Raw genomic sequence first — 12,475 nt, 5'->3', positions numbered from 1 at the left:
GAATCAACCCCAAGGGGTAGTCAGAACTTCCAGACACAGCATACAGGCTAGAGACTAGAGCAGGAGGGATAGCTGTGAGGGAGGAGGAGACACTATCTTGTTGGCAGTCTGTTCCCCAAGAACTGAGTGAATCACTGTAACCCTGTCCTTAAAGAGCAGCTTCTCCCCCACCATCTGCCCACTTGTGTCTTTCTGAGTCCCTCCTTCCTTCCAAACTCTGGCTTTGCTCGCCAGGCAACCTCCATCTACAATGGAACCCATACTGTCACTGGGTTTGCCATCTGAAAAAAGCCACTAGACACATCAGAGTCCCTTCAGGCACCATCGATTTATCATAACATATACCTTCCTCTACATGCCATGCAGGGTCTCCTGTGTGCCATGAAGGTGTTGCCGTCACCACCCCAGGATCCCTTCCTGTTCCTAAAATGGGCTCTTTCCAGTCTTGGTGGGAACACTTGTTAAGTACCTAGCCTGTGCCAGCTTCTGGTGGGCCGAGATGTGATCGAGCACAGACAGTGGTGCCTGTTCCCTTAAGGGTGCACACTTCAGGCTGACAGGCACCGAGCAAGCCCTCAGCAGTGGTGTCTCACCTGTCTGTCTGGCTATACTGAACTCAGACTGTATCTAGTTCTGCCCCGAGGTCAGCAGTGTCCCCGCATGCCCCGATCACTCTGCAGCCTTCCTGACAGCTTCATGTGTCTACCTGGACCTTCCTCGTCCCTACAGGTGGCTGTGGTGTGGGGAACTTAACTGAGCCAGTGGCTGTGTCACTGAGGCACTGGGCTGAAGGAACTGACCCCCTGGCAGCCTGGTGGAACCAAGATGGGCCTGGAGGCTGGAGTTCCGAAGGCTGCAAGCTCCGCTTCAGTCAGCCCAACGTCAGCTCCCTGTACTGCCAGCACTTGGGCAACGTGGCTGTGCTTATGGTGTGTGTAATAGTAGTGTGCAGAGATGCGGGGAGGGAGGCGGGGAAATATGTGTGGGAGATAGGGACTGGGCTACTTTGATCACTTGGAGCCACAAGAAAATACAGAAAGGACAGCAGTCTTGTGCTCTGTTGATGCCAGAGTTCATGGGAAATGACCCTCTAGCCTCTTCCAGGACCCTCCATCTTTCAAGAGGGATCTGGAACCATCTAGCGTTGGCCTCGGGCCCCTTTGTTTTTTGGTATGGTTTGTTTGGTTTGAGTTTTGTTTTTTGTTCGTGTGTTTGAGACAGGGTTTCTCTGTGTGGCCCTGGCTGTCCTGGAACTCACTCTGTAGACCAAGCTGGCCCTAAACTCATAGATCTGCCTGCCTCTGCCTCCAGTGCTCAGATTAAGGATGTGCACCACTGCCGTTTGAGTGGTTTCTGGTTTTTGAGCTAGTATTTCTTGTAGCCCAGCCCACTATATAGCTGGCCCTAAATTGATGATCTTCTTGCTTCTGCCACTGTGCTAGAATTGTGAACGCCTGTCACCATGCTTGTTTTGACCTGAATTCTCCTAGTTGAAAAGCAACTTGGGAACATGCCTAGTGATCCCTTCCCTCGTCCCACTCCTCACACAACTTTTGCTGATTTTGCACAGATACATAGCTGTATCAAAATCTTCCTCTTGAGTTTTCCTTTCTTATGATTTATTTGTTTTTATTTCGTGTGCCTTGGTGTCTTGCCCGCATGTATGTCAGTGTGAGGGTGTTGATCCCCTAGAACTGGAGTTACAGACGGTTGTGAGCTGCCATGTGGGTGCTAGGAACTGAACCCAGGTCCTCTGGAAGAGCAGCCAGTGCTCTTAACCATGAGCCATCTCCCCAGTCCCCATAACCCTTGAGTTTTCAACTGGGCATTTGAAAAGAAGCCACCAGAAAGGCAGAACACTATAAGGGGCGAGGCAGGCAGTGTTCCCTGAGGCCAGCTGCTTGAGTGGCTATCGTCACACTTATGTTCTACCTACCAGACGCACTGAAGCATCAGATGTGGGTTCAAGACTGGCAGGGGTCAAGACAAGAGAAATTGGCTTAGGGACAACAGAGACGACTCCGTTCTCTCACTCCCTCTTTCCTAGGAGCTGAGTGCATTTCCACGGGAGGCAGGAGGCTCTGGGGCTGGGTTGCATCCTGTCGTGTACCCCTGCACGGCTTTGCTGCTACTCTGTCTTTTTTCCACCATCATCACGTACATCCTGAACCACAGGTGAGAGGTGCTCCAGGGAGGAGGGATGATGGGGAGGTCTCGCCCTAGACTGGCAGATGGTTCTCCTTCAGGCAGACCCACGTGACCTGACCAGGCTCTGGAGTTGGACAATCTATTGTGGGGGTGGGGGCAGGGAGATGAAGGACTGCTTCCCCATTGCCTAGAGCGCATGTCTTCCTCTTTTCAGCTCTCCCGGGGATCTTGACCCTGTGGGAAGTTGGATAGCTCATTAATAAAAGACTCTTTTCTGAGGCAGCTCCATCCACGTGTCCCGGAAGGGTTGGCACATGCTGCTGAACCTGTGTTTCCACATGGCCATGACTTCTGCAGTCTTCGTGGGCGGTGTCACTCTCACCAACTACCAAATGGTTTGCCAAGCGGTAAGAAGGGGATGGGGACTCTAAAATATAGAGTAGCTTCAGAGGAGCAGGGGATCATAACAGCAAAAATAAGGTGTGCATAGGGGTAGCCTTGGCTCCTCTGTTCTTGGTGCTTGCATTGTAGGCTGGGAAGGGGTGGTGTGGAGAGATGACAGGACTGGTTGGGCTAGCTCAGATGGAGCTAGCTCTGAGATCACCTAAGATGGGGCTGCTAGGTGGAGAGTGGGGGTGACAGTAAGGCCTTGTGCCAGCCAGACAGCTATGCCTGGGCCCTGGAGAATCCCGGGGGGGGGGGGGGGCAGATGGAAGCAGAAAGGTCACCTACCAAGGACCAGTGTGATGAGTACCCGGGTGGGCTGCTGGAGACTTGGGAATAGTGAGAACATGCTCGGCCATTGACGTTCCAGGGTGTAGCCCAGTCAGCTGCTCAGGTCCCAAGCCTCAGTGCCTTGACCTTGTAGGTGGGCATCACTCTGCACTACTCTTCGTTGTCCTCACTGCTCTGGATGGGGGTGAAGGCTCGAGTCCTCCACAAGGAGCTTAGTTGGAGGGCGCCCCCTCCAGAAGAAGGGGAGGCAGCCCCGCCTGGTCCTCGCCCTATGCTCCGGTAAGTGCTTTCAACTATCAGCTGTGTGAAGGGCCTCAAGACCCAAGAGGGGTGATCACCCTCCAAAGGCAAGGGGCCAGCTTCTCGAGCATGACAAGGGTTAGGGAAGGAGGTGGCACCAGAGAACATTGGGCAAGAATACTAAAACCATCCTTCACTCTGATTGCTTGGGGATGGAGAGAACAGCTTTGGTTCTTGTTTCTTAGAACAGTTCTTAGCCAAGCTCTGAAGAAGCTGCCCGACCCTTAGGGGCCTTATCTACCTGCCCCACCCTCCTCCGCTAATCACACAGATTTTAAGAGAACGGAGGAAAAGACAGAGACATCAGTTTGAGGGTTCTAAGCATCTGGTTCTCTTATCTCCGGTGGTCCATCACTCTGACCTTCAAACCCCGCCCCCCAGGTTTTATTTGATTGCTGGAGGGATCCCCCTCATAATCTGTGGCATCACCGCTGCGGTCAACATCCACAACTACCGGGACCACAGTCCCTAGTGAGCACCACTCCCTCCTGCCTCAACACCACCATCTTCCTGCCCAACTTTCACACCAGCCCCATGCCTGCTGTTCTGCCCAGCCACAGAGCCCCTGCATGCTGACTAAGCCAGGTCCTGCCTCACCTCTCTACTTTCCATATCCTACCTCATCAACTACCCAGCCTGTGCCCCACCTCCAGGGCTCTCCAAACTCTTCATCCACTACCTCTGTCTCCCCCTAGTTGCTGGCTGGTGTGGCGTCCAAGCCTTGGTGCCTTCTACATACCGGTGGCGTTGATTCTGCCCATCACCTGGATCTACTTCTTGTGTGCGGGCCTTCACTTACGGGGTCACGTGGCCCAGAATCCAAAGCAGGGTAACAGTAGGCTCTCTTTGGAGCCAGGGGAAGACCCGAGGGGTTCCACCAGGCTCAGGAGCAGTGGCGTCCTCCTGAGTGACTCTGGTTCTCTTTTGGCTACAGTTAGCGCAGGAGTAGGGACACCTGCGCCCCCAGAGGAAAGTGATGGCGTATATTCTCCTGGAGTCCAGCTGGGGGCGCTGATGACTACGCATTTCCTGTACCTGGCAATGTGGGCTTGTGGTGCCTTGGCGGTGTCTCAGCGCTGGTTGCCTCGAGTGGTGTGTAGCTGTCTGTACGGTGTGGCAGCTTCAGCTCTGGGTCTCTTTGTCTTCACGCATCACTGTGCCAGACGCAGGGATGTCCGGGCTTCCTGGCGCGCCTGCTGTCCTCCTGCTTCACCTTCGGCCTCCCACGCCCCACCCCGTGCCCTGCCGACTGCTGCGGAGGATGGATCCCCAGTGTTGGGGGAGGGACCAGCCTCTCTCAAGTCCTCCCCAAGTGGCAGCAGTGGCCGCGCGCCGCCGCCCCCCTGCAAACTCACTAATCTGCAGGTGGCCCAGAGTCAGGTGTGCGAAGCAAGTATGGTTGCCCGCGGGGATGGAGAGCCAGAGCCCACCGGCTCCCGTAGTAGCCTAGCTCCCCGGCATCATAACAACCTGCATCATGGGCGCCGAGTACACAAGAGTCGGGCCAAGGGGCACCGAGCTGGAGAGACTGGTGGTAAGAGCAGGCTCAAGGCATTGCGCGCGGGCACGTCCCCAGGAGCTCCTGAGCTGTTGTCCAGTGAGAGCGGCAGCTTGCACAACAGCCCGTCCGACAGCTACCCGGGCAGCAGCCGCAACAGCCCCGGCGACGGCCTTCCACTCGAGGGTGAGCCTATGCTTACGCCGTCGGAGGGCAGCGACACAAGCGCCGCACAGATTCCTGAGACGGGGCGACCCGGGCAGCGCCGCAGCGCCAGCCGTGACAACCTCAAGGGCAGCGGTAGCGCGCTGGAGAGGGAAAGCAAGCGCCGCTCTTATCCGCTCAACACCACCAGTCTTAATGGCGCCCCCAAAGGGGGCAAGTATGAGGATGCCAGTGTAACTGGTGCAGAGGCCATAGCGGGAGGTTGCATGAAGACCGGCCTCTGGAAAAGCGAGACCACAGTCTAGGGCCAGATTTAGGATGGGCGGGGCACGCCGGCTTGTTACTCCCAAACCCTGGGTGGTCCGAGCCGTCTACTGATACGTATGTAGGTTTAAAGCGGCGGTGCGGATGGCTGCCCCAGGGTTCATCATCTTTAGTTACCCAGGCTAGGGAAGGGGGAGGCAGATGCTTGCCACTACTCTGGTGGGCTATCCCTCAGCAGTAGCGACAGACAATCCCAGATCCGTTTTGATGGCCAAGTTTTTGGTATCCTCCCAGGTAGGGATAAAACCTCCATCAGCCCCTAGGGTGACTCATAAACTGAATGGAAGAGCCCAGCCCAGGCAAGCTCAGGAAATGAGAGCCCTGGGAACTTCGTTCTCCACGCCAGCCTGGGAAGGCGTCCTGTGACTGCCAAGATCCCAGGCCTCTCCCTGAAGTTTGGGCTTGGGAAACCGTCCTAGCAGGTGAGCCAGGGGGCATAACAGGTGCTGCCTTTCAGATTAACTATGCAAGGGGATGGGAGGGGTAGGGCAGTGTGGTAGGCAGCTCTCGAGATCAGCTAGTGCCGCGGGAGGGGGGCAGGTGGGAGAGGTGCACAATTAGGGAGACATAACTATGGGAGTGGTACAGTTCTCCCAGCAGAGTTCATAGCAAACCCTGAACTCCACACACCTGAGATGTTGCCAGCGGGTGCCTTTAGACTCAAGGGGAGGGAAACATGATTGGGTCTCACATAACCTATACCGTGGTCTGTAAGTGGCTCCACTTAGCTGCTCAATTATAACACCCACTGCCTGTTCTCAGCCCTCCAACTCCAGGGGACTGAGGGGACATGCCTCCATGAGGCTCCTGTGGCAAAGCCATGCTAATAATCTGATTTCTAACTCGTTAGAAACCTAAAATGCCAAACCACCTAACTCACTGAAACCCAACCAAGCTGAGGCGGCACCTGGGTCCAGGCTGCTCGAGAGCCCATTTTCCTCAACTTCAGATGCCTTTTACTACCGAACCACACGGAAGTAGAGGAATCCCTGGGCCCTGAGACGGAGCAGGGAACCCAGGAGAGGTCAAGTGAGAACACAGGGCAGGGGAGAACCCACAGTGAGATGGTCCCATTATTTATGCTTGCTGCACAGACGATATTAGAGGAGAAAGCTTTGCGTGATTCTTCCATATGCTGGCTGCTGTTTACATACCCTGCCAATGCCATAGCACTGGAGAGCTTTTTGCAATATGCCGGGGAAAGGGGAGGGAGGGAATGAAGTGCCAAAGAAAACATGTTTTAAAAGCTCTGGTTTTATACAATAGAATGTTTTCCAGCAGATGCCTCTTTGTTTTAATATATTAAAATCTTGCAGAACTCTCTGAGCGACAGCTGTCGTCCACCCATGGTCCTTTTGTTAATGATGGAAAGGAGCTTATGAATACTGGAAACCACTAGAGCCTAGGCCAGGCATGGCCAGGAACTGCTCCTGTCATGGAACGGTGGATACTGCTCAAATGCCAGCTTGTTCACACCAATGCATTTACTCACACTAGGGTAGAAGAGAGCTGGACAGATTCCTTAGCGGTCTTAGGAAGAATCCATCCTTGGATCCTTGGTTACCTGCACCAAAGGTCAGGACGTCCCCCACAGACACCGCACCTGCCTCCCACCTTCTCTAGGACCTTGGGTCCATTAACAGACTGCAAGCTACTCTTGGTTTCTTTAAAGAAATATCCAAAGGTCACATACCGTCACTTTATGCAACACAACAGGCCTGTTAGAGATTGCAGTCACAATTGAACACACCTTCCAGAATGGGCATCATGGCGGGTTAGGGACACTCATGGCTGCCCGGCTAGCAGCTTGGGCTCTCTCAAAGTCTCTAACTTCCTGAGGGGTACGCAAATATTGCTCAATCTCACTATCAGAAATGTCCTCATCTCCAGTCACTACAGAATCAGGGGGCATGGTATGGGTCCGCTTGGGGGGCTTCAACATGCAGGGTGGGAGGAGGAGGGCAGGACTGGCGGGACGTTTCCTCTTGGGCAAATCGAAGGTACTGTCCCCCACCTCTTCCTGCTGTCCTCGTCCCTGCGGCTGCTGCTGCTTGGTCTCCACTTCTGCTGTTCCATCCTGAAAAGCCATTCGGACCAGCATATGGCGGTGCTGGAGAAGGTCACCAATGTGTTTCACCACCGACCGCTTATCAAGTCTTAGCACTTGTAGCCAGGCCAGCTGGCTGGCCATCTGAAGGAGCACGGCCAGGAGCTCCTGCAGGCGGGAGGCAGCTGGGTAGGGCAGGTCCACATTTGCCAATTTACAAAACCGGGCAAGAGAGCAGGTCAGCCGGTCTGAAGGCCGCAGAGACTGCCATGCCAGGAAGGTGGCTGCAGTGATGATCGGCAGGGGATGCCGTCCAGTCACTAGCCACGTCTCATTTGCCAGCTCCACCAACAGCAAGGTTCGAGACAGCATCTTGTCTTTGTCCTCCACGTATTTGGCTGGCATGGATGGGGATGCTTGGAACAGTTTGAAGCTGAAACAACCAAAATGAGGGTCAAGTGAGTGATAGCAGTGCCCCTTCCAGGGTGAGAGGCATCGTCCTCCCAAGACGGATCAGGAAGCTGTTTGGTCCACGAGACACCACAGCTTGCTGTGGAGAGGCTGAGAGAGGGGCAGATGCTTGCCAGGTGAAGGGCACTAACATAGTTGAACACCTTCCTATCCACAGGTCACTGACTCTACACAAAGTGTGCTGCCACCTGCATCTACTTAGGTGGAAACTTAACCAAAGTTTCCACCATTACCGCTCTTTTGTTTTTTGGTTTTTTTAAACATAGGATCTCATCATGTTGTCCAGGCTAGCCTAAACTCCTGATCCTCTTGCTTCAGCCACCCAAGTTCTGGAATTAGGAATGTGCGCTACCATACTTGGTCAGCCATTTTGTGGTTTGGTTTTAAAGTATACTAGTGAGAAGAAAACTAATTTATTAAAACAAAACAAACTAAGTCAGGCTAAGGAGAGTGGTGCAGACCTGTAATGCCAGCACGAGGAGGATGGGCAAGATGGGTCAGACGTGCAAGGGCGGCCTGGTCTGTATGAGACTCTGTCTAAACAAAACAACGACCAAAGCTCCCAGTAGAACCAGAGCCTCTAACCTGTCCCACCATTAACTAGCATCTTTGGACTCCATAGAGAGGTGATCCTGCTGGAACAGGGCTTCTGCACCATGACACATGGCCCCTGCCACGTAATTCCAAGGACTGCCATTCATAAAGCAGGAATGGGCAGCTCAGCAGTGCTATGCCAAGGCTCGCTCGCCTCTAATTACCACGCTCCTATGGTGGGAGGGGGACTGGAAAATTCCAGTATTTGAGAACTGTATAAGCAGTATTAGCTTGCATGAATTGTATAAACAGTAGTAAGCACAAAATAGGAAAGACCCCCACATGCTTTGAGACAGGTGCTGGTACAAAGCCAGCCACCGGTGAAAGAACGCACAGGATACATCCCAACCCAGTGTTCCTCCTCGACAAGTACCTGCTGCAGTAAGACTTGACCAAGTCTGCCAGGCACAGGGACGGCACGTCCAGCCCCAGAAGCTTCACTATCTGCATGTAGGTGCTGGAAAACACATCCAGATCTGCATACAACAGAGTGCAGATGGCTCCCATGGTGAGGGGCCAGTTATGTTGCCGACAGGTGATTAAAACACAGCATCCGACTACCACTTCCTTCTTCTGCAGCCTAGCAGCGCGGATGCCAGACAGCTGATACGCCTTTTGGTAGTAGGAGACTGCGGTTTCCTCGAACGTTAGTGGCAACTTCAGAATTCGACACAGGTCTCTTACTCGACGGAGATCTAGGAAAACACACAGCAAGCAGAGAGGTCAAAGGATAGGGTACAATTGCTAGCAAGTTCTGCTAGGGCTTAATTTAGTTCTGCTAAACATGCCACACGTACCAGATACACAAATAATATGCCTTTCTGTGCTAATATGTCACGTGCTATGGCCATGTGTTTTGTGGTACTGGAGCTAGCCCGGAGACGCTCAACCACGCTGGGTAAGCTTTTTATCCCTGAGCTGTGCTCTTAGCCCTTTAGAACGTGGTCCTTCCAGTGGAACAGAGCCTTTGTAGGAAGGGCACATTCCACCCCCACCACCTTCGTGTGAGCTACTTTAACTTACGGACAAGGCAAAGTTTCTTTCTTTCTTTTTTTTTTTTTTTGGTACCGGGGAACGAACTCCAAGCCTTACACACGATAGGTACATATCCTATCACCAACCTACCCCTAGCTCCAAAGTCATGCTTTTACTCAGGCTCCCTGAGGCTACTTTAATCCCTGTGCAGACCCAAACCCTCCTCCCTCTTCTATTCCTTTTGGCTTTTTAAGACACAGTCAGTATGTAGGCTGGGCTGACCTCAAACTCTATCCTCCTGCCTCACTCCCAGAGTGCTGAGATTGTAGGCACACACATTAATAACTATTCTCCTGAAGCCTACCTTACACCAGTAACGCTAAAAAACAAGGCCACACAGATGGACCAGGTCATCAAAACAACTGTCTTAAAAAGCCACAGTGTCATAAAAGGTTGATGCTCTGGAGGTGGCCCAGAGTTAAAAAGCGCTTGCTGCTCTTGTACCTGAGGTTTGCTTTCTGGATAATCCAACACCCTCTTATAGGCACCAGGCACGCACATGGTGCACATACATACTACATACATACATACATGCAGTTAGAACACCTAGCCACATAATATCAAAATAAAATATTAAACAGCGACATAAATACAAGCAAAGCTGAAATTTAAGAGAATAAAAAAGGTTTGATTCTCACCTCGTTGCTGGCTGCGGCTAACTTGTTCGTTTTCCCCTGTGCTTCGAGAATACGTCACTTCTGTAAAACGGCAAACAACAAATTGCATAGCTGGCCTGATTGTGTACATCTACTTCCACCTCAGAGAAGATACCCACCCATGTAAAAAGTAATATGACAGAACTATATTTAAAAAAAAAAAAAGCGGCACTGACAATCCCAGTTTCCAGTTACTTCTCTGATACATTCACTCTTGAGGGCTGCACGAGTCAAGAACTAGACTGCTGCGAACAGTTCATGTTGTGGTGACCCCCAACCATAAAATTATTTGCATCGCTGCTTCATAACTGTAATTTTGTTATTGTTACATGAAGACTGCATTAGTTATAGAACAAAAAGAATTATGAATTACATTATGAATCATAATGTGAATAGCTGATATGCGGGTGCTCTCAGGTGACTTTTTTTTTTTTTTCTTTTTTTCGGAGCTGGGGACCGAACCCAGGGCCTTGCGCTTGCTAGGCAAGCGCTCTACCACTGAGCTAAATCCCCAACCCCTCAAGGTGACTCTTATGCGAGGGTCCTTGGACGCCACGGTTGAGGACCGCTGTACTAGAGCAATGGTGTGGAACGCAAAGAAAGAGCATTTTGCCCTTAAGTGCTAAGATAATGGTTCATGTTCTATTTCCAAATAATTTACCAGCACTCCTTCAACACTGACCAGGTCCGACGAGATGAATGAAACTTCTTTCCTTTCATTCATTCACCAACCAGTATACCCACCAAACGCCAGACACCGCAGTAGGTACTATAAAAATAGATGTACTGCACCCTCCTCCAGTTAATTTGTTTACTTAAGGCAACTTCTCCCACATTTAACTGTACGCTTCACCAAGAAAGGGAGGAAGCTAGGAAGAGGAATCTGGGTTTATGGACTACACCGCCCAAAGCTATCCCGGGGGCCCAAGACCAGTAGCACCTCTGAGGTTGCCCTCGTCGCTGAAGGTAGTAGTAAGGACCCCTTCGGTGACCACGCAGCCGCAGTCGGAGCACACCAGCTGGCTCTGCGAATAATGCGAATCTTCCACCAGCTCAGAGGAGCCGCAGTCTGGGCAGCGGCTTCCGTTCGGCATCTCGCCGTTTGTAAAGTGCCGCAGTACGGCCAGACACCCACTCCTAAGAACTTATAACTGGTCAGCAGTAGTACAGTGGAGGGACGCTTATTCCGGATGCATCTTCCTCTTCCGGTCAGCTGGCCAATCGACTGGCAGTTTGCTCCGCCCCTCAGCTCACGCCACTTCCGATCCGTTCTGTGGACTCGGGTAGAAACCGGAGTTGGAAAGGGAGGTTCCTGGGTTTAACTGTGTCATAGGATATCTGGTGTCTTAACCACACGCTTATATATATTATCTAATTTATCATTTATTTTTAGACTATCATGCTTATGTAGCCCAGGCTGACCTAGAATACTGATCCCCCTGCTTCCGCCTACTGCTGGTAGGATTACAGGTTTGCGCCACCATACCTGATTTAACCCCTTTTAAAAAAGTGGAACCAGTTTCTCCCTTCCTATGTAATAAGGAACGTTAAGCTTGATCATAGTAGTAATAGATCACTCTGCAGTGAGAGAGCAGATTGTGTTGTACTTTTCGGACCTCCCCATACTAAGTCTGGGGACTTCTCTCAAAATCTGTTTTGTTGTTGTTTTCAAACTATAAAATGGGGGAATTGAGCCGGACATGGTGGTACACACCACATCCTAGCGCTTGGGAGATGGAGGTAAGGATGATCAGAAGTGGTGGCATACTTCTTTAATCCTAGCATTTGGGAGACCAGCTGTTTTGAGACCAGTCTGGTCTACATAATTAAGTTCAGCCCAGCCAGAGCAATTTAGCGAGAACCTGTCTCTAAATAAATACAATAAAATGAATTAAAATCTTGAGGCTTGGATATCTTCAGAGAAGAACATGCAAAACTACAGTTCTCGCCACAAAGAGGCTACACAAAAGTTTGTGCATCAAAGAGGAGGACTAGAGCCCAGGAACGGATGCATATTTCTCCAAATAACACATAGAACTGTATAAGAGGTTACACGAAGATGGCGTTAGTTATAGAACAAAGAGAGCCATATGTCATACAAAGATGGGGGCCACTGGTAAGCATGTCACAGGATATGGAAAAACCTTTTCCATGAATTTCTGGTGCTATCTGATGACATCAGAGCTTCTGGATTGGTAGAGGCTAGAAGTTGGCTAAGGATACATTTTAAGTTGTTGGGTTTTGTTTTTGTTTGTTTGTCGTTTTTGTTTTGCTTTTGTTTTGAGACAAGGTTCACTATGTAGCTCTGGCTGTCCTGGAACTCACTATATATACCAGGCTAGCCTTAAACTCACAGAATTCTTCTTGCCTTTCTCCACCTCCTACTACATCTGGCGCTCTCTCTCTCTCTCTCTCTCTCTCTCTCTCTCTCTCTCTCTCTCTCTCTCTCTCTCTCTCTCTCTCTCTCTCTCTCTCTCATACATGCAGCTAGGCATGTTCTCT

General features: G+C 51.4%; 3 protein-coding genes across 10 annotated transcripts in view; 1 reads left to right on the top strand and 2 right to left on the bottom strand.

The window, feature by feature from the left end:
- The window catches only part of Adgra2 (adhesion G protein-coupled receptor A2), a 38,345-nt gene extending 31,843 nt beyond the window's left edge, over positions 1 to 6,502 (top strand). For 2 of the 9 annotated variants that reach the window (XR_015639277.1, XR_015639278.1), the window contains 8 exons: positions 730 to 929; positions 2,048 to 2,175; positions 2,432 to 2,555; positions 3,017 to 3,162; positions 3,565 to 3,654; positions 3,879 to 4,012; positions 4,118 to 5,592; positions 6,021 to 6,502. Coding sequence is in view for 6 of the 9 variants with exons in the window: in NM_001433282.1 (NP_001420211.1) it covers positions 730 to 929; positions 2,048 to 2,175; positions 2,432 to 2,555; positions 3,017 to 3,162; positions 3,565 to 3,654; positions 3,879 to 5,151 (1,961 nt within the window). In the remaining 3 variants the exon portion in view is untranslated. Of the gene's footprint in view, positions 1 to 729; positions 930 to 2,047; positions 2,176 to 2,431; positions 2,556 to 3,016; positions 3,163 to 3,564; positions 3,655 to 3,878 lie in introns of all 9 variants that reach the window. The other 7 variants (NM_001433283.1, XM_087587305.1, NM_001433282.1 and 4 more) reach the window with 5 other exon arrangements.
- Positions 1 to 12,475, bottom strand: part of Erich1 (glutamate-rich 1) — a gene marked incomplete at its 5' end in the record, with an annotated part of 52,793,804 nt that overhangs the window by 10,668,816 nt on the left and 42,112,513 nt on the right.
- Brf2 (BRF2 general transcription factor 3B subunit) lies at positions 6,409 to 11,135 on the bottom strand. The gene is given in 4 exon segments (NM_001024773.1): positions 6,409 to 7,650; positions 8,656 to 8,977; positions 9,956 to 10,015; positions 10,914 to 11,135. Coding segments are annotated over 4 exon segments (1,251 nt in total). The 5' UTR covers positions 11,068 to 11,135; the 3' UTR covers positions 6,409 to 6,935.

The sequence above is a fragment of the Rattus norvegicus genome, chromosome 16, assembly GCF_021556685.1.
Source record: "Rattus norvegicus strain SHRSP/BbbUtx chromosome 16, alternate assembly SHRSP_T2T, whole genome shotgun sequence".
In the NCBI taxonomy this organism is placed as follows: Eukaryota; Metazoa; Chordata; class Mammalia; order Rodentia; family Muridae; genus Rattus; species Rattus norvegicus.
This window is presented reverse-complemented; position numbering and strand designations above follow the sequence as displayed.